This window comes from Carassius auratus, chromosome 42 (assembly GCF_003368295.1).
Source record: "Carassius auratus strain Wakin chromosome 42, ASM336829v1, whole genome shotgun sequence".
Lineage (NCBI taxonomy): Eukaryota > Metazoa > Chordata > Actinopteri > Cypriniformes > Cyprinidae > Carassius > Carassius auratus.
In genome coordinates, this window is record NC_039284.1 from 10,440,667 (window position 1) to 10,463,482 (window position 22,816).

The following is a 22,816-nucleotide window of genomic DNA, read 5'->3' on the forward strand; positions in this document are numbered from 1 at the left end:
AATTTATCTTTGGCGGTATGGTTCCTTATGGGGGTTCTTGCTCCCAAAATAATTGTACATACAAGAGCTTTAAACATGTTTGTGAGCGCGTTCACAACACTGCAGTGTAGTGATGTCCAGTTTGCGAACTAATCATTTGATTTAACCGGTTCTTGTTCTTCGTTTGAAACGGTTCGCGTCTCCAATAAGCATTTATCCACAAATTACTTAAGCTGTTAACTTTTTTAACGTGGCTGACACTCCCTTTGAGTTAAAATAAACCAATATCCCGGAGAAATTCTTTTACTCAAACAGTACACTGACTGAACTGCTGTGAAGAGAGAACTGAAGATGAACAACGAGCCGAGCCAGATAACGAACGAAAGATTGACTCGTTCTCGATTTTTTAAACTGGTTCAAGAAGAACTGGTTGAGTCGAATGATTCGTTAGCGAACCGGATATGTCTTCACTGCAGTGTTGTGAACACGCTCACAACATACCCAGAAGAGAAGAAAATGCTGAATAAAGTCGTAGTTTTTGTTATTTTTGAACCAAAATGTATTATTTAATTCTAACTGACCCTCTGATGTCACATGGACTACTTTGAAGATGTTTTTATTAACTTTCTGGACATGGACAGTATACCGTTCAACCAGTTTCAATGGAGGAACTGAGAGCTCTTGGACTAAATCTAAAATATCTTACTGTGTTTCGAAGATGAACAGAGGTCTCACTGGTCTGAAATGACATGAGGGTGAGTCATTAATTTTTTTAATTTTTGGGTGAACTAACCCTTTAAGACTCTTATTGATGTCTTTAAAGCAAACAGTGATAATCGTGTAGATGTGGCAGTGGGAAGTCTATCCTGTAGCCTGGTTATGAAGATGAGTGTCTCTCAGCAGTGAGATCCATGCCTGCCAAGACTTTAAAGCCTTAGTGATCTGAAACAAAGAAGACGACAACCAGAAAGTGCACGGTAATATGCTCATGCTTATAATGGGCAGTGGTGCCATGTACACATGTCCCGTGTCTAATAGAAGAGTGGTAGTGATTGGAGCAATGACAGCTGACCACATCAGCTGGTCGCAGCTGACCGCATCAGCAGGTTGCAGCCTATGCATTCATGGCCTGACTGAACTAACTTTGCACTTGATTTAATTAACAATTGGTAGGTGTTGAAATGTAAAACTCATTCAGCACTCATGTTGTGAGATTATTGAGATAATGTTGTGAAGGTATATAAAGTGTCTTTATACCCTAAACTAATAAACCATTCATTCATTCACTTAGAAAACCTTTACAGAACATCCCACGAATGAACTAAAGATTTCTGCTTCATTTTTTTCAAAACATTATTAATTATTTGTTCATTCATTTTTTTTATAAACCTAAATTTGTCTGAAGCCTCAAAAGCAATTCCAACTGATCAATAATAACAACATTAATAATAAAAGAATAAAAAATAAAAATAAGGCTTGTATCTCTGGGTACCTTGTGCTTACTGTAAGTAATCCAACAATAACTTATGACCATGGATAATGTCTCTGAAATTACTCTTTGAAACTCTTCAAACACCGAGATCCTCAGTAGACTAACATAAAAGTGAAAGTTCTTGAAAATGACAGCAGTTTCTAAGGTAAGATTAGTCAATAATATTTTTATTGCTGGGCTCAGCGGATTGTCAATTATGAGCCATTTTAAAAAGTAGCCACTTTACGTCTACCATATTATTGCCCATTAAGTATGGTAGGGATCTTGTAAACAGCAGATGGCTGAACATGTGTATACATAATCTCACCCAAAAATCTCCTGAAATGAGTCAAATTGGCACCACAGAACTGGTCTAAAACCCACAGTCTTAGCACTTAAGGCCCTTTAGGCATTGCTTTGGGTTAATGGCCCTCAAGCCTAACTCACCTCTTAGGAGCGCCAGACTTCTTTCTAATTCCGAAACAGGAGTGAGAAAAGCAGGCCGTATTTTTAGAGCACAAAACCACTACTCAAAATCACTACTCAATTAGCAGCGCCTCATCAGCCAGCCCTTTCATCTTCCGAAGGAGAAAGTGTGTCTGTTTTGTGTGTATTTGTAGCTCCCATCTTCCACAATAAGTGTGGGCCCTATTATTAGAGGCAGGACCGTGCCTGCACTCCCACATGCTAGGTGTCATCAGAGCAGCTGAGCTCAGAACTGATGAGTGGCTCAGTTTGGCCATACAAGAGCCCAGCCAGTCTCCCTGGGTTAAACCAGTCAGAGCCAAGGGTTTGATGTTCCTCTCTGTCTGAGTGCAGCCCTTTTAGTGCAAACAAAGCGTCTGCATGCTGCTGACAGCCAGGGTGGGCAGAGCTTAAAATGCCAAGCACTCAGGAGCCCTGGCATGGATGTCTCTGGAACACCAGGGTAAAGCCTTTAGGTGTTAAGCCAGCTTTTAGTGCTGATAGAGTCATGCTGAGCCTGGAAATTTAGCCAGTTATTTAGTTTTCACTGGTCGTAGTCTGCATTAGGAAAATACTATAGGACTGCACCATATTATCTTTGCACTGAGTCATCAAAGCAGATAGGACAATATTTAATATGTACATAGGCTATATTACATTTGCATGTGGGAAACTGAAGACTGGAGTAATGACAGCTAAAAATCCAGCTTTGCCATCACAGGAATTAAGTATTACACTTTATTTAAAATATTGTATATTGATAGAAGTTATTTTAAATTTGAACTATATAACTTAAATTTGAACTTATAACAGTATTTTAGTTTTTTGCTGCATTTTGCTATATCTCACCTACAAACTTAGCTATATCTCACCTACAAACTTTGCTATATCTCACCTACAAACTACAAACCTTAGTAAATAGTAATTATTGTCATATTTGTTTTGATGAACTCCTATTGTATAAGCACAACTCATGTTGGCATGAGTTTCTTGTTTTTTTTTTAGGGAGGAAATTGCAAGATAATTGTCGAGGAGAAGTGTTCAAATTTGCAACAATGTATAAGTTTCTCCACAAGTACTTTAACACATTTTGTTCCACTCACCGAGGCTCATTTCACCATTATATAAGACGACAGCAGCTTTTTTAATGCAGTACTTTCCAAGGACAGTCACTGGCTGATGTATCCAAATTGAGATCCAGCCACCTTAACTGCTTTTTAATCATTATCATGACTGGTTCATTAATATGTCAATGACTTCTACAGCCTAGCCAGACGGCAACAGATTGTCAGTGTCTGGATGAAAATGTAAAGAATTTCACAGTTGTGGTTTCAATTCATGTTTTAATATATTTCAGAAATAAGTATTTGGGAAAAAGAAAAGCAATTTTATTGCTAAATAATGGAATGATTGCATTAATAAATACATTTAAATGTAACTCTAACTGATCAGGTTTATCTGTTATATGTACCCCTAAAATATGTTTGATTCACTAAAAGAGTCAGTTCATTTGAGTCAGTTGTATATTGTGCTTTTGATTGACTTTTGAGAACCAAATCATAAGATTAATTCATTAAATACATGGACTACACTGGTTTTGGTATGTGCTTTTACTTAAAGAACCGGCTCTTTAGAGTAACTCATTCCGTAAATACGGACTACACTGTTAGTAGTACCATTTAATTCATTAAAATTCATCTAAAAGAACTTACTCATTAGAGTCATTTGTTCTGTAAATGGACTATACTGATTGCACCATATATTTATGATTTACCAAAAAGTAAAGTGTCATAGGAGGTTTTGTTCTCTAAACAAGAGTCACTCTTTTTATAAACAGACTACACAGACAGTGTTAGCCCCCTCTGCTTTTAATTCATTAAAAACAATTAGCTCCTAAGAGTTAAGTTCAAGAATCGGACTACATTGGTTGCACCATATGTTTATGATTCACTAAAAAGGAACCCATAAAGGCTCATAGTTCTATAAACAAACTAAACTGGTTGCGCTGTGTGTCTTGGTTCACTGTAAAGAACATAGCAAGTCATTTGTTCAGGAATCAAACTACAGTACACTGGTCATGTTGTGTGCTGTGCCACTAAGGTCCTGTATCTGTGTCGCAGCACTGTTGAATAAATATTGCTGGAAACTGTCCAAGTACTTTAGTATGGTGTTCTGTCCCTCCGCTAATGCAAGAACTGTAACGTGGAGTCAACCATCAAATGGTTCCTATCCTAAGCAACCATCCACTCACATTTCTTTAAGATAATACACACATCTAGTTCTTCTCTGTATATTCTGTCTTTGATGATCAACAAATGAATTATCCATGAGCAGCTTCCAATGCATTTTGTGTCTGAAGTCAAAGGACTTCAATTGGAGTATCATTAGATGCCGCTCCTACTGACATTGTCACGTATCATTTTCATTAGCTAGTGCAAATATGAGTATGTCCTAACAGCATTCGCTGAATTTCAATGGCATACTGAACCATTGTGTATTCATGTTGGAAAGAAGCATTAGCACTCCATTGCACAGTGTGTAGACGTGCTTCTGCTGCCAGTGTCAGATTTTCACAGGTTATTCCAGGAACGTAGCAGTGTGTCACCTCCCTGCACACTCAGGGCACACCTCCAGCGAGAGAGGGCAGAGCGTGTCTTTCAACAGAGCTGATGTCTGCAATAACGGAGAGCCAGCTCGCAGGGACAAAACACAAAGCACTTGTGTGATTCAGTGAAATGCACAACACAGTCTGATCAATACTTATTTCAAAATAACTGAAATATATACATATATTACTGTATGCTCCACACATTCACACTTTCGCAGAGGAGAAAGGGACCTATAGCAGCTCTAAAGGATTCCATTGCTGTTTTGGAACATGGTTTCTAGCATGGTCTAGCTGGTTATTAGTTGGTGAAAGCTAGTAGACCATCTTAGATAACCTACAAACCAGCTACCAGCTGGTGAAATTAGCTTTAAGGGATAGTTTACACAAAAATGAAATGTCATTTACTTAGCCTCATGTTGTTCAAGATCTGGTTGAGTTACTTTCTTTTGCAAAACAGAAAAGAAGATATTTTGAAGAAAATTTCAATTGTTTTTGTACAGTGCATACAGTGAATATCAGTTGGGTCCAAACCGACATTGGACTAAGTCTGTGCGATATTAATAATAATAATAATACAAAAATAATAATAATTGTTGTAAACGATAATTAGACAATATTTCGTTTTTGTTCTGGTTTAGGCCTGTTGTGGGCAGCTGATTATGAAAGCTTTTAGTATTCTTCAAATTATGTGCAGTGGTTAGTTCACAGCAATGACAGAAACCAGCTTTTTCATTAAGGGTTGATATGTGCCCCTCTAAATTGATTTCCAGTGGCAATTTTGACCTTATGTAGGTTTATATGAGTCAAGTTTTATGTCAAACTTTAAATGCAGTTTTATTTTTATATTTTATATTTAGGTGTGTATAATCATATATATTCATAAACATATATTAAAATATAAATCGAAAGCCACAAATAAGTACAGTAGAGGCAAGTCACTTTTAAACCACTGAATCATTAATTCAAACTGTTTATTCAAAATGGCTGATTCATTCAGAAACAAAGCTCAAAGCTCACTCAAATGATTTGTTAGAAAATTCTGATTCATTCAGTACTGAAACACAGCTTTTCACAGTGTTAGTGACATTAATCCATATTGTCAACTCACATATTGTTAACAACAATTGAGGTGTTATCGTAGACAATACATATCACACACCCCTACAGTGGACCCCACTGACATTTTTCTTATTTTTATATATATATATATATATATATATATATATATATATATATATATATATATATATATATATACATATATATATATATATACATATATATATATATATATATATGTATATATGTATATATATATATATATATATATATATATATATATATATATATATATATATATATTATAATTATTATTATTATTAATAAAAAGAGAAGAAAGAAAATCATTCAGGTTTGAAGAGAGATGAGCATGAGTAAATGCCTAAACACACAGCAACCGGCACACACCTCCAACAGATCTCCTCATCACATTGGCTATTCTTTGGGTCACCCTGACTACCAATAATTCCTCGACCTTCCCGACCTGTAGGATAATTATTAATTCCTCTCCAGTGCTTCTGCCATGACTCATCTCATTCCCATGTATTCCAGATCATACTGAAAAACTGAATTTCTTCCTTTTAAGTACAGCTCTCTCCTACCATGACGTAGTGCCCTGATTCTGAGCAGACTGGGAAAAATATAATTATGCTAAAAATATAATTTATTCTAGTCTTTAAACAAGTAAAGTAAAAGCTAAGTTCAGGTGTTGTTCTCGCCAAATGCATTGCTGCAGCAAAACATCACTCTTTTATGTTTGGACATAATGTGTAACCACTGTCACCGTGAACTCCTCAGCAATGTCAGATCCAACTGAATGCAGAATATCAATGACCATCCTGACACTTGAGTGCTCAAAGGAATAAAGTGATCCAATTAGGCTTTCATTAAGTTTTAATGAAAATGCGTAACTGCATGGCTGCTGGGTGTAGCCCTGTTATTGTCTTTGGAAAAATGCTAAGCATGTGTTACAGTGTCACACATTAGCACACAGATAATATATCCACTTCAAGAATGCCAGGCTAGTGCATGATCTATCATCCCCTTGTACATACATTAATGCTGCTGAAGCCCAAGGGCCACAAATGAACAGCGGACAGATAGAAGGAATTCAATCCTGCTGTCTTCCATCATTAAATAATGTAAAGAAATCCTGGCAACAGGGCAGAGTAAAGCAATAATCTGCAAGATGCCCTGTGTTAAAAAAATACACCAATGCAGAAGAAATAGGTAAGGCTATATAAAAAAAAAAAAAAAAAAAAAACATTTCACTGAATTAAATATAACAATATATCGTAAGCTTACCATAGCTATATATATATAAAACTATTCTATTTCTGTTTTAATATATTTTAAAATGGAATTATTGCTGTGATGGTAAAGATGAATTTTAAGCACCATTACTCCAGTCTTCAGTGTCACATGTTTGTAATATGCTGATCTGGTGCTTAAAGGGATAGTTCACTTTGAAATTAAATGTTGGTATGTTTTAGCTTACCTCAAGGGCATTCAAGATGTAGGTGTCTTTGTTTCCGCAGTAGTTTAAATTTTGATATTTTTAGGTCAAACCGTTCTTGTCTGTCACTCACATAATGCAGGTCTATGGTCACCACCTCAAAGAGCATGCACAGAGAAGTCCAAATTAAACAATTCCCCATTGTAAGTACACATCGTGAGTGAGTACACGCGTGAGAGATCACATCCGACCCTTTCCGCGCACATGTCACACACCAGGAAGCGCACGCACGCTCAGATCACTTGGACGTGGTTAAGTATAAAAGGTAAAAACGATATGAATACTGTTCTTTTTCTCACACAAAGCACTTGTTTCGTGTCTTAGGTCATCAGTGTGTACTTACGATGGGGAATTGTTTAATTTGAACTTCACTGTGCATGCTCTTTGAGGCGGTGACCATAGACCTGCATTATATGAGTCGTAAGCTAAAACATACCATAATTTTGTTTCAACGTGATCTATCCCTTTAAGAAACATTTCTTATTATCATCAATGTCAAAAACTGTTGTATTGATTAATATTTTTGTGGAAATTATATTTGTTTCTTTTATTTTTTTTGACTCTTTGATTAATACATTGGGACAGCATTTTTAATATATATAGATATTTTTATATTTCTGTAACAATGAAAAGTTAAAAGTCTTTACTATCACTTGATCAATTTAATGCATCCTTGCTAAAAGGTAATCCATCCCCCCCGCCCTTCATGTTGTTCTAAACCTGTATGATTTCATTCTTTTGCGTAATACAATAGAAGATATTTTGAAAAATGTCTGTGTTTTTGTCCATAAAAATAAAAGTTAGTAGGGTCCAATGTTGTTTGAACCTCATTCTTCAAAATAGCTTATTTTCCCCCCACAGTCATACAGGTTTTGAACAAAATAAGCACAAGTAAATGATGATGATATCATTTTTACTTTTGTTTGAACTATCCCTTTAAGTTATGCATTCTATTGTTTCTGGATGCTACATTTATCACATACTGTTTTTCCACAGGCTGTCTTATCGAACTGGGCAGGATACAGCCAACTGTGACACATGTCGTAACAGTGCCTGCATCATATACAGGTGAGTCTCTGCTATATTCAATTCAAGTTTTCAATTCAAGTTTATTTGTATAGCGCTTTTTATGATACAAACAATTACGAAGCAACTTTACAGAAAATTATTGTAACAATATTATCTCCATACTCATCGGGAAGAAGGAGGCGGGAACCGGCGCACAATCAAAACATTTTAATATTCAAAATAAATACAAAACAGTGCACCAGCCCCTCGCGGATGACTGGTGCGCGCAATTAAAAACCAAAACATAAAATATGGCCCAGGCCTGGTCCTCTCTCCTCCTTCACTATAGTCGCTCCAGTATTATAACCTTCCATCTCCTACGTGGGACTCGATACCGGCGGTGGGGCGCAGGTGCAGCTCATCTCTAATCACTACACCTGGCCTCACTCCTCGTTCACTCCTCGCCCCGCCCCACAGCTTATAAGTGGTAACTGTCAGTTTGTGTTCATATAACAGGATTCTTTACAAAAATTAATACAAGACTTAGTCAGCCAGACGATGAACATTATTAACAGCAATTATTATATGATGCAATCACACTTGTAGCAATATTTGTTAGTTCTGTTTGTTGATTCAGTGTTAGCAACATCTGGGGTCCTCTGAGGGTCAGCATCATCTCTTCTCAGGTGTTCTGGATCCAGACTGGAGATTGTGTATATCCTAGTTACCACAGGATGTAAATCCTGGCAAAACAGAGAAACAAATAGAGACATCATTAGCATAGCTGCTGTTCCAACAAAGTAAAATTAATTAGTTTAACCCAAGCTAAAGAATAAGAATGTGCATTTGATCAGATGAAACTGCAGTCACAATTTAAGGGATGCATTATTCGAATGCTTGGTGAAAGAGATGCATTTTTTAATCTAGATTTAAACAGAGAGAGTGTGTCTAAAACCCAAACATTATCAGGAAGGCTATTCCAGAGTTTGGGAGCCAAAAGCGTTTTGTGACCTTAGGGAGCGTGATGGATTGTAACGTGGTGTAAGGCTAGTTAGGTATGCAGGAGCTAAACCATTTAGGGCCTTATAGGTAAGTAATAATAATTTGTAATTAATACAGAACTTAATAGGTAGCCAGTGCAGAGACTGTAAAATTGGGGGTAATATGATAATATTTTCTTGACCTGGTAAGGACTCTAGACTCAAATTGTAATTTACAAGATTCTGTGTACTGTCTTCTGGTCCAATAATTAATATCTCTGTCTTATCCAAATATAATAGGAGAAAATTATTAGTAATCCAATATTTTACATTTTTAACACACTCTGTTAGCTTAGATAATTGAGAAGTTTCATCTGGTCTCGTTGAGATATGTAGCTGAGTATCATCAGCATAACAGTGGAAACTATCCTTTCTAATAATATTACTTAGGGGCAACATGTGTATTGAAAATAGCAGAGGACCTAGGACGGATCCTTGTGGCACTCCATATTTTACTGGTGATACATGAGATGACTCCCCATTTAAATAAACAAAATGGAAGAGATCAGACAGGTAGGATCAAAACCATCTTAGTGCCTGCCCTTGAATACCTGTATAGTTTTGTAATCTTTCTATGAGTATGTCATGATCTATGGTGTCAAACGCTGCACTAAGATCAAGTAAAACTAGCAATGAGATGCAGCCTTGATCTGACGCAAGAAGCAGGTCATTTGTAATTTTTAACAAGTGCAGTTTCTGTGCTATGGTGGGGCCTGACACCTGACTGAAATTCTTCATACAGACAAATTTTTTTGCAGGAAGGAGCTCAATTGAGCAGACACAACATTTGATAATATTTAAGACATAAATGGAAGATTTGAAATAGGCCTATAATTTGCCAGTTCACTAGGATCTAGTTGTGGTTTCTTAATAAGAGGCTTAATAACCACCAGCTTGAATAGTTTTGGGACGTGACCCAAAAATTACGACGAGTTAATAATGTTGAGAAGTGGTTCTTCGGCTACAGGTAACAACTCTTTCAGTAATTTAGTGGGTACAGGAACTAATAAACATGTTGTTGGTTTAGATGCAGTGATAAGTTTATTTAGCTCTTCCTGTCCTATATTTGTGAAGCATGGCAGTTTATCTTTGGGTGCAATGGATGAAACTGAAGTATTAGACGCTTTAGAATCTACATTCGCTATTGTATTTCTAATGTTATCTATTTTTTCAGTGAAGAAATTCATGAAGTCATTAGTATTAAACGTTGATGGAATATTTGTATCATGTGGTGTCTGGTTATTTGTTAATTTAGCCACTGTGCTAAATAAAAACCTTTAAAACTGAATTGCATATTTTAGATTTTTATATGCTCTATCTGAATCTTTCAGCTCAGCCAAAAAATGTATCCTTGATTTAAAGATTCTGAGCATATTAAGGCACATATTTGTACAAGCGCAGCTACAGTGTCCAATCATAGCTGCAAATCTGTCAATGGTGTAGTGAAGCTTTGAATAACTATAGAATGTAAAATCTGTACTGTTAGCCTTGGCTCTTCCTCCAGTAAGAATTATCAAGGATAAAATAAAAAATATTATGACTGAGTGAGTTCCTTTGATGCATGCCACATATGGACTTTTTTTTTTTACCAATCAGACCAATTGAAAAAAAACTTAGATCTGGCATGAACTGTAAATCTAGAGTTGTTTATTTATTCTATTTTTAAAAGTTTGTTCTTTAAGAAACTAATGTAACTGTATGATTTTCAGAACCATTCCTCTTAAATGTATGGGTTTGCTGATTTTGTTTTAAAAGCAATAATTACCCCCATGTCAATTCAGACCAATATGGCTTTGAAACCCAGAATGCAGCACACCTATATTACACACACATAGTATGCTGACACGTGGGAGCATAACATAAACATTTTGCCTCTCAAGCATTTTTGTATTAATTCATTTATACACTGAAATCAAACGCAGTGACATGTACATAAAGGCATGCCATGTATCATCAGACAAATGCAGCATTTCATCGCCTACCAGACGACCATGGAATATATAAAATTGGTCAGAAAAGAAATCAAAAATATGCAATTCAGTTTGCACAGTCAGGGAAGTCAAATACACACCGATATGCATATGCGATATGCATCTTTAAATGCATCTTTAAACACTGGCCCAGAGGACTAGAAATGCACTATTATATTATATTATATTATATTATATTATATTATATTATATTATATTATATTATATTATATTATATTATATTATATTATATTATATTATATTATAATTTGGAATGACATAATGCTGAGTAATGATGCCAGAATTTTCAGACTTAATGAAAAGAACAATTAAAAAGTCTTTATCAAATTAAATCTAAAATGTTGCACTGGTAAGATATGATATTATTGCTTGCATCTGTGTTAAAGGACTGTTTATTTGATTGTTATTGTGTTTATCGTGAATATTCATCCGTTCTGCTCAGGGGTGCTTCCGATTGTTAAGTAAACCATGAAATTGAAGGATCTTATTTGTAAAAGCTGTAATTGGTTTTGGTTCTTAGGAACAGTTCAGGGTGGAAAGACAGTGCGTTTGGGAGGGCATTATAGTGGTGTTAAATTGCAATTCAATGCTTTTTACAGAGATACCCTATAACAGGGGATGTATATGTTCACTTAAGCCATAACCGACTGTATTTACGTATGTGAGATACACCACATGATGGAGATTTTGACAGCTGTTGTGTGTATTTGACAAAAAGACACAAGAAGAACTGATCGCAGAACTGGGATCGTGAGGGCGAGCGGCTGAGAGAGCATTTCTGTTTGTCATTCAGCATGATCTATCCAACCTTCACTTACTGCAATCGATAACAAATTGTAATTGGATGGTAATTTTGTCCAACGACAAGCTTAGTTACCTTTGATTAGACTATTATTGCATTATAGAACACTTCTACTACTTGCTCTGATCTCCCACTTGTAAAGAAATTTGGAAATACGGGACAAACCATTGATTTTTTCAAAATATGTCGGGACACAAAAATAGAGCTGAAATACGGGACTGTCCTGGGAGAAACGGGATGTCTGGTCACCCTACCCTATAACCTACTACTGGAGGTTCTTACTGAAGAGGACACACTGTCACATTAATATGAAAAGAATGCTGAGCAGAAACAGAGACATGTATTGGTGAAGGTGATATGGTTGTCATAGTTACCAAAGTGATGAGCTGGTGAAGAGGGAAAAGGTTGTCCTAGCTTAGGTTGGGGTAAGTGAATCATAGCAGTTTATGACTCTCTCTCTCTTTCTGTGTGTGTGGTCAAACAAAACACTTCATTCTACATTTTAAGGTTGTAATGAACCACTTTCAGTAGCTGATACCAATACCAGTGAAATTTCACCAGTCTCTGTGCAACATGTGAATTCAAAGGTGCTGGTTATATAATTAGAATATCATCCAAAAGTGGATTTATTTCACTAATTCCATTCAAAAAGTGAAACTTGTATATCATATTCATTCATTACACACAGACTGATATATTTCATGTTTATTTCTTTTAATTTTTTTTATTTAATTTAATTCTTTTATTTTGATTATAACTGACAACTAAGGAAAATTCCAAATTCAGTATCTCAGAAAATGTTGTTATTACTTAAGACCGATACAAAGAAAGGATTTTTAGAAATCTTGGCCAACTGAAAAGTATGAACATGAAAAGTATGAGCATGTACAGCACTCAATACTTAGTTGGAGCTCCTTTTGCCTGAATTACTGCAGCAATGCGGCGTGGCACTGCTCAGGTGTTATGAGAGCCCAGGTTGCTCTGATAGAGGCCTTCAGCTCTTCTGCATTCTTGGGTCTGGCATAACACATTTTCCTCTTCACAATACCCCATAGATTTTCTATAGGGGTAAAGGTCAGGCGAGTTTGCTGGCCAATTAAGAACAGGGCTACCATGGTCCTTAAACCAGGTACTGGAAGCTTTGGCACTGTGTGCAGGTGCCAAGTCCTGTTGGAAAATGAAATCTGCAAGTTGGTCAGCAGCACAAAGCATGAAGTGCTCTAAAACTTCCTGGTATATGGCTGCGTTGACCTTAGACCTCAGAAAACACAGTGGACCAACACCAGCAGATGGCATGGGAGCCCAAACCATCACTGACTGTGGAAACTTTAATCTGGACCTCAAACAACGTGGATTGTGTGCCTCTTCTCTGTTCCTCCAGACTATGGGACCCTGATTTCCAAAGCAAAATTTACTTTCATCAGAGAACATAACTTTGGACCACTCAGCAGCAGTCCAGTCCTTTTTGAAGCGAGACGCTTCTGACGCTGTCTGTTGTTCAAGAGTGGCTTGACACAAGGAATGTGACAGCTGAAAGCCATGTCTTGCATACGTCTGTGCGTAGTGGTTCTTGAAGCACTGACTCCAGCTGCAGTCCACTCTTTGTGAATCTCCCTCACATTTTTGAATGGGTTTTGTTTTACAATCCTCTCCAGGGTGTGGTAATCCCTATTGCTTGTCCACTTTTTTCTTTTCCTTCCCTTCGCCTCTCTATTAATGTGCTAGGACATAGAGCTCTGTGAACAGCCAGCCTTTTTTGCAATGACCTTTTGTATCTTGCCCTCCTTGTGCAAGGTGTCAATGGTCATCTTTTGGACAACTGTCAAGTCAGCAGTCTTCCCCATGATTGTGTAGCCTACAGAACTAGACTGAGAGACCATTTAAAGGCCTTTGCAGGTGTTCTGAGTTAATTAGCTGATTGGATTGTGGCACCAGGTGTCTTCAATATTGAATCTTTTCACAATATTCAAATTTCCTGAGATCCTAAATTTGGGATTTTCCTTAGTTGTCCGTTATAATCATCAAAGTAATGGTCAAAGTTCATTGTTTATTCACTGTACTCCACGTGACCCATACAGGGTTTAAAATGGATGCCAGCATGGTGTAAGAGAGCTCTCGCTGTTCCTCCATCACAACTTACTCAAAGGAGAAGAGGAGGCACTCTAAGAGAGCAGCATGCTCCCAGCAAACAACCAAGCAGCTGGCTGAAGCATACTGTGCCACACTATTGTTTTAAAAAATGGCACATTCTTCTCTCAACCCAAAACTATTTCATGTGTATTCCTCTTCCAAACATTGGCAAAAGTGAATGCTTTGAGTGTCTTTGAGTACTAAGGCACTGAATAGTGAATAATTTGAGTACTACATCATAGCTGTTTTTTTTTTGTATGTATGTGTGAGTGTGTGTGTGAGTGTGTGTGTGTGTGTGTGTTCTAAAATGCTATATTATATTATATTATATTATATTATATTATATTATATTATATTATATTATATTATTAACTTTCCCCCCATTTTTAATTACATATTTTTTTTCCATGTGCTAGACAACTGGCCTTAATCTTTGAATTCATACACTGTGAAATGTATAGAAAAAGCATTAGATTCATGAACAGTTAAGCACCTTTCTGCTAATAAGAGCTTAAGGAGAGCCCAACCGTGCAACCTTGTTAAGAATTAAAATAAATTATGATTCATATATTCATATATTTAATATCTATTAAGAAGTTAAAAGAAAGGTCAGGACTGCCGTTTGCAGTTTTGTGTAAAAAAAAAAAAGGCCAATTAAAAAAATGACTCTGATTTTTTAAGCTATGTGTAGTCTCAATAAGCAAATACCAAACTATATGTTGTGGTTATTTTTATATATTTTTTAGTCTGAACCCTTAGAGTGCTTTAGAGGAACCTTGATTCTTGATTCCCATTCCACGTTTGCATCATTTCAACTAAGCTCAAATACTTTGTGCTTTTGTTTGGCACTCGTATCTAAGAGAACATGGCTACAGAGATTCTTATCAAATACCCAGTGCACCAGAACATATGGCAAAACAACATCGGCTTTATAATCCAAGGACTTAATTCCTCACTGAACCATAAGACTCGCTGAATATGTTCTCAAAAGCTGAGCATGTGCACTACTTAAAAAAAAGCCTATTTTGTAGGATGAGGCCTTGCACTGACAGTTAATGGTGTCATTGCTAAAGCAATATTAGAAATATCATAGGAAACATACTGAAAACATTAATTTACTTACCCTCATGTTGTTCCAAACCTGAATGACTTTCTCTTTTATGTGGAAGACAAATAATTAAAAAATAACCCAGTCATGTGGAGAAAAAAAGAAGAATGTATAATAAAATAAATAGGTCAGCTGCATGATATATGGTGATGCTAACAGCTGACTTAAAAAAAAATAAAAAAATAACTTCTGTGCATATAAAGACAAAATAGTACCAGCATGCTCATGTGCCTGAAAACATTTGCACCTGTGTAAACATCACCGTACATACACTTCTGTATATTTTTACATTCTCATATGTCAAAATATTGAAGCAAGCATTGTGTGATTTGCTGCAATGCCTCTGTTGTTGGACACATACTGGGAAACATATAGCAACTGAACGAACAGCCTGAATTATGGCTGTCCTGTCGCAGCCTCTGTCCTCAGGGTGCGCTGATGGGAGACATCCATGACTCATTCATCAGAAGTAAGAAAAAATAACCATTCGAGTTTTGAAATAAGTGATTTGACATACAGCCAAGTATGGTGGCCCATACTCAGAATTTGTGCTCTGCATTTAACCCATCCAAAGTGCACATACACAGCAGTGAACACACACAAACCGTGAACACACACCTGGAGCAGTGGGCAGCCATTTATGCTGCAGCACCCAGGGAGCAGTTGGGAGTTCAGTGCCTTGCTCAAGGGCACCTAAGTCGTGGTATTACCGGGCCAAGACTCAAACCCACAACCCCAGGGTTAGGAGTCAAATGTTCTAACTACTATGCCACGACTTCCCCAGGGGAAAGCATCAGTTTTTCAAATAGTGGCAACCATCAGTTTTCTTGTGTGCCGTACAAGATAACTCCCTGTGGTATTCCTACTGTTCGCATTTAGCACCTTTTCCCTTCCAATTTCATTTATTTTGTGTCACGTCTCACGGCAGCCCAGTGGGTATCTACAGACGCTTGGCAATATCCTTCCTTATGAAAAAGGCACAATAATGGTGCCAAATACAGTTGCGATTCTCTCCATTTGGTTCCTCTATACGGTATTTAAAAAAATTAATTCATTACTTTAAGTGACTTGTGTGCATCAATTACTGAGATGGTATGATGCAGATATCCTCATCTTACTTTTAAAGGCTGCAGTATTTTCTCATTGTAAGCAGCAAGTCAGTTTCCATTAAGTATTTATGAACCAGAAATAAATTGGTAAATCCTAAACTTTTCACAGGCTCCAGATGATTTCTCAAAATGTAGGAAAGTGTCCCCATTCTCACTCTCTATTTTTCTCAGCCTAACAACCGTGCAGCTCAGAGAAATGCAGCTTAATCACAATGGCTGTGTTCAAACAGAAGCAGATGAGCAGTGATAAATATGGCTGCGTTCACACATAGTTTGTTTTAATAATTATATTTTATATTTAAACTGGCTAACATCAGTTTTTAGGGCTCACAAATGCATTTTCTGTATACCTGAGTCAATAAGTTAATTTTTTATATTTTTAACCATGCATTTTTATAAAATCATAGTGATTTATGTATTTTAATCAAACATGATGGAATATTTAAAATTAGACAAATCAACCAATCACTACTGTCCATTCTTAATGAATGACTTCCAGTCTGTCGCTTGTCATTCGTCAGGGATTCAATTATTAAGTCACTAAGTGATTCATTCATTCATTCGATTTGTTCAAAGGCTGATTCATTCAGGAATTAAAGGTGATTTGGCTCAAAAACTGTTTTTGTTATGCTGGTTGAAATTCTCTTCACATCCCGATAACAATCAATAAGTTAAGTGGTCTAAACTGTACAGTATTTATATGTATTTATTTGATCTGTGGAAGGTGTAGGAGAATAAAATGTTCATCCAATTGTGTTCCTTGGTCCGCGGGCATATGCATACCTCTGCACACCCTGTTAACATAGACCTTATAAGTCATCAGCACATTCCATTATGCTATTGCAGACCAAGAGAGAATAGAAGGCTTTTTTATTGTAATATTTTATAAGCTTTGTACTGTAATGTTTCTCTCTGGTGAATGAGACATGAGGTTACATGACAGTGTTGGTAATATTTGCGTTGGAACTGGAATAGTGGCTAGTGAGGATGCATTGATTTTGATGCCTTTTGTTGGGATAGTGGACTGGATAAGTTCACTCTGCGGCTGCCTTCTAAAGGCAAGAGCAATGTGGCCATTAGTTACCCGATGGGCCCCGTCCTTCAGCACCACCTCAGTCTGTGCTGTCCACACGGCACCACATGAATCCAGACAAATGGACTCAAGCGGGTCACATGTCAGGTTGCTGGAGGACGAGTGGTTAGTTTGAATGAGAGGTGGCAGAGATACCTGCCAATGTGCACAGCAGGGATGGACAGCAGTGCGGCTTGAGCAGAAATTACAGACAGAGCTTGATAATAATCCACTCACTTCAGTAAAACCCTCAGAAATGATCCAGCTGATCTCCTGCACCAGCCTCCGCTCTCTCTGATAAAAACCTTTAGGCCTCCTACTAAAATCAATTGCTATCTTGACTCGTACTGGAACATAACATTTGACATTGTTGTGTCCAAGATTGAGCTTTTCTTTTAATACAGCCTCTCATTGACTGAACCTATTACAGTTTGTCCCTGCGGTAAAGTGTTTGAACATAATATTTCTGGCATCTGCCTGGCTGGGTTTGTACCCTGTCATTGACCGAAGCTCACGGCTGAATGTTTGTATACCTGTATAAAGGATGAGGTTCAGTGTTACTGTGATTAAATATTTAGCTCCATGTCTACAACCCCTGCGGGTTTGACCGTATGCATGTTTGTGTGTGTATGTTTCTGCATTACAGCAAAGCAGTGAAGCAAATAATTGAGCAATAACCTTGGGTTCATAGGATTACCCGTAAGGTTAAAATGAACTGGTATTACTATGCTTATGGGGAAGTTTGGTCCTCCTAAATTAGGGAATACCAGGTCATACAAACACACACTCACCTGTTATGTTTTTTTGAACTGTGGGGACTTTTCATATAATTATATTGTTTTATATTGACCAAACAATATTTTAATTCCTCTAACCCAATACTACCCCTAAACCTAGCCATCACAGAAAACGTGTTGGCATTTTCAGGTTTTACTATCCTTGTGGGCGCATTTGATCCCCATAATGCAAGGATAAACCAGCACACACACATACACATACACGTGCACACACACACACTCACACAAATAATAAAAGGTTTGGGGTACGATTTTTACAAATATTTTTTACCTATGCTCAGAAGTGCTACATTGTTATTTTTGTAACAAAAATACAGTAAAAACAGTAATATTATTATTAATATACTTTAAAATAACTGCTTTATATATAATGTAATGTATTTTACAATGTAATTTATGCTTGTAATGGCAAAGCTGAGTTTTCAGCAGACAATACTCCAGTCTTCAGTGTCACATGTTCCTTCAGATATCATTCTAATATGCTGATTTGGTGATCAAGATTCGTTTATTTTCATCAGTGTTGAAAACAGTTGTGCCGCATAATATTTAATTATTATTAGAATTTCTCATTTCTAGTTAATAGAAATGCTTAAGTATTTTCCATTTGAAGCTGTCCAGGAAGTCATAATCATGTATTGTCATATACTGTATAAATATATCATTGGTTGTACATTTAATTTTTTTTTGTAGAGTGGGATTTTTTCTTTTTCCAACAGTGTCTTTACAAAATGGTGTATCAATCAAATTCGGCTGTAACAGATAATCAGAATTTGTGGTTACAAAACTCCATATAAGAGAACAGAAAATAAAGAACATTTCTTAGGATACTTGATAAACTTAAGACATCATCTCCATTCTGAGCCAGGTTTGCAGATCCTGCAATTGTTTGCTATGCATTATTCACCAGCCACCCATATGTTTTACACCCCCCTGCTGGCAGTAGGGTTGGGAACCGAAAGCAATTTCTAAGGTTCTGGTGCGACATGTGACCAAGTGCTGTAAGCAGACTAGCACCGGTGTTCTGATTATTTTTAATGGAACTGGACATGGAATCAGAACCGGAACCGTTAGGTGGAACCGGAAACCAGAACATTTTTAATAATTCCCAACATTAGCTGGCAGTGTACACAAGGTAACTGTTTGGGTTTTTCATGTGATTAATTGTGTAGTTTAGCCCAACCCGGAGCAGGAGCATGTGGTTGTTCCATTCTCTTTTACCCCCCAGAGTGTCTGCTGAGAATCGCTGAGCTTTCACTAGTTCTGTGAATACACAAAACTGCAGCTTCTAAATATACCATGCCAGAGAAGTTTTTCTGATCATTTGTGCAAATCCAGGACAGACTTGAAAATAAGATGCAGATTGCTGTCTCCATGGGTTTTAGTTTGTTTTTGGTTCGTTCTGTTGTCTCGATACATATGTGATAGGAAAAAGTCCTTGGTTTAGGGTGTGTATGTGTGGAATTGTGCTAAAGTGCTATTGTATTTTTAAAGGCTTTGAAATTTAGTACATTATTCCATAATGATCTGAACAATTAATGTCTACGTTTCACCATAGCATCTTATAATCAAACTAAATGTGTGTTATCCAATACAAAACCTTAAATGAAAGCCAAAAAGCTTGATTGTCATATATAAAGTGTTCCTTACCACAAACCAGTGTAAAGTCGTAGATAAACATAATTGACTCCCATGCTGCACTTTGGTTAGAGAGCTCTCTTTTTGCACAAATCTTTTAAGAATGAAGGAATTTATGAGTCAAACAACATTGATTTCCAATAAGCTCATTTGTAGTGCAGGAAAGTAAAAAAGAAGGGGGCGAGTGAGGAATAGGGCAGTTGAATGTGTGTGATTGGTCTGTCTGTCTCTGTTCTTTACATTGATGAGTCAGACGTTGCTTTGTGAATGATTTCATTTAGATCAGATTAAAGCTGCCCCTGATGGTTAATCTGGGAGTTTAGCCACTGCAATCATCAGGAATCATCTGATTGTCATGGGATTATGACTTTAGAGGGAAGACTAGGTCAGACTGTGGCTGTGCGGGGACAGTCAAATACACAAACATACACACAAACATACACACAAACGCTGAGACTGAGCTAAACAGCTTAGTCATGATGTAAGAGGTCAGGAATGAGGTGGTATACGCTCATAACATTTTCTAAGTTAGACAAAACTTGAACATAAAATGGCATTTCCAACTCATTTTACTGTCAAATTATTAATGAGTGAAAGAGGATTTCAACAGGAAGTAGACAAATTGATTACATCCATTGGTATTTAATACATCCAAATATTAAAATTAATGTTGAAAAGCTGCTCAATGATTTTGTGGAAACATAATATTCATTATATTTTTCAGTATTCTTTGATGAATAAAAATTTCAAAAAAACATCATTTATAAAAAAAAGTTTTTATGTTTTTATATATATTTAACAAAGTAAACGTCTTTAATGCCACTTTATATATTTAATGAATCCTTGCCAAATAACACATTAATTTCTTTAATAAAAACAATAATAAAACAATTACCATTTAAAAAAAAAATATATAACTTTCGTAACAGACCAAAGGACAGAAAATAAAAGATGTTTCAGAGGGTTGCATGATGAAAAATTCAGAAGAAAATTTATTAATGCACTTTGGAATAGAGTTTTGGGATGTCGCTGATGAAATAGGCACAATACGATATGGAAAATACATTTTTACAAAAATTAAGGAAATGGAGTCAAATTTGATTTATTGCTGGCTTTAATTTGACTAGTTTACTTGTAGATTCTAATCAAGAGATTTTTGTGTAATCTCCTTTGATATGATATCTACTCTACGCTTTCCTCATCTATAATGTTCCCTTTTTTCTTTTTTAGTGTGGAACTAGACTTTAAACTTCAAGAGGACAAACTTCAGCCCTTAATGAAGAGACTGTGTCCATTCGAAGAGCCGTCCTACCCTTCTCTGCCTTACACACACGAGGTGTTCACCTCTACCCCCAAACGCAAGTCCAAGACTGAGTCCAAGAAGCATGCACGTTGGAAACTCTGGTTCCTCTAACATGGATCCTGGATCCCTGAAACCATCACAACGAGTGAATTCTAGTGGAATTTTGCTTGACTAATCGGATAAACATGGAGAAATGCTCACTGCTAGCTACCGTTTTGGAACATGGGATCCACTGAGCGTCTGGATTCTAATGAGGAATAACAGTTGTTTTCTATTCATGAACCTCTGATAAACCCTCTTGAGTTTGGGAACTGCAGAATTCACCTGATCTCACATTTTTCAATGGGATTACTCAATGATCCTTATAGGTTTAGTAAAGTTAGCAAGGTAAGAGAGCAGGGATGTTTGCAGATGCATTGTGCATGTGTGTATATTTTACAGTGTCTAACTCTGAGATCTCTCTTTCTTCTTTCTACATTTGTTCCATTTTAATTTAGGGATCCTGCAGAGGCGACAAGAAACTTCAAAGCTAAATGCTAGTTTGCCACAAAGCTACTTGGAGCCGTACATCAAAGACATCTAATCAGCAAAGCACACACTTTTGGGAATTATAAAGTACATTTGATAGCTGAGATATGCTTCTGTCTCTTTACCAGTCTTTCTTTCGTTTTTTCTTTCTTTCTCAAAGTCTCTTGCATCTTAAATTTGACATGAAAATTGATTATCATTCTATGACAGAATAAATTAAATTAATGAAATTAAATTAGTGAGTAAATGCAGAATCAGCTGACTGGATGCACTAATAATCAATGACTTTGTAGAAGTATTATTTCTGGAAAATGTTGAGAATGCACAATTAGTGTGTCAGAAATGGTTAGGCTGTAAATGTACAGTATGAATGAAAAAAGGTTTACACACTGGTGTTCTCATAAAAGTAAAATAATAATAGTAATAATTTTATGAAAATACAGTGATTTGTCTTTCAATTATATGGATTTCGGCATCAAATAATGGGAAATCGATATTTCTGGAATACGAAAAACCTTTACAGTAAAAATTTGATTTGCAGATGTTCAGTTCTGAAAGTATTTTCTTGGGAAAATTACACTGTATTTGAAGAGTTTGGTTCCAAAATGCAATAAATCAATTTTTCAAAGATTTATTATAAAATTGTATCATTATAATTTTTTCTCAAAATGCACTAAATCCACTGAATCAATATGAAAGTTATTTTTCATATTAAAACTGATCTAAATACACAACATGGTAAGTTGATCCACATATGACAGCCTCTGAACTTGGTCAATATATCTTACATACAGGCACTGGACTAAAAATACATTCATCAGTTATCACTTCTTAAATGAATTCAATGGGTCATCTTGTTAATAACAACAATAAAAGAAAATTTCATCATGAATAAGAACATGAACAACAATATCACATTAGACCACATAAATTCCAAAATGACATTTCCCTTACATTCAACTTCCAAAAGTGCATTCATCTTTGCCATGTTACATTCATTTAGTTGACTAATGATATGTGCTGTATTAACAAAAACATAAATGGTATTAATAAAAACAGTACACTGACAATCTACTAAATATCGTGTTCATAATCAAATGTGATTCATCTAATGATATCGCCTAGCTTGTCTGTGATCTACGGCTACGGCCTATAAATGCATCTGAATAATTTCCATCTGAAAGCATGTGATTGA

The 22,816-nt window shown here is 36.2% G+C and overlaps 1 protein-coding gene across 1 annotated transcript in view; it reads left to right on the forward strand.

The window, feature by feature from the left end:
- The window catches only part of LOC113060620 (protein FAM196A-like), a 35,922-nt gene extending 13,384 nt beyond the window's left edge, over positions 1-22,538 (forward strand). The window contains exons 3-5 of the mRNA XM_026229690.1: positions 8,095-8,166; positions 21,021-21,480; positions 21,591-22,538. Coding sequence (XP_026085475.1) covers positions 8,095-8,166; positions 21,021-21,204 — 256 coding nt within the window. The 3' untranslated portion in view covers positions 21,205-21,480; positions 21,591-22,538. The remainder of the gene's footprint in view (positions 1-8,094; positions 8,167-21,020; positions 21,481-21,590) is intronic.
- Positions 22,539-22,816: the final 278 nt, after the last annotated feature.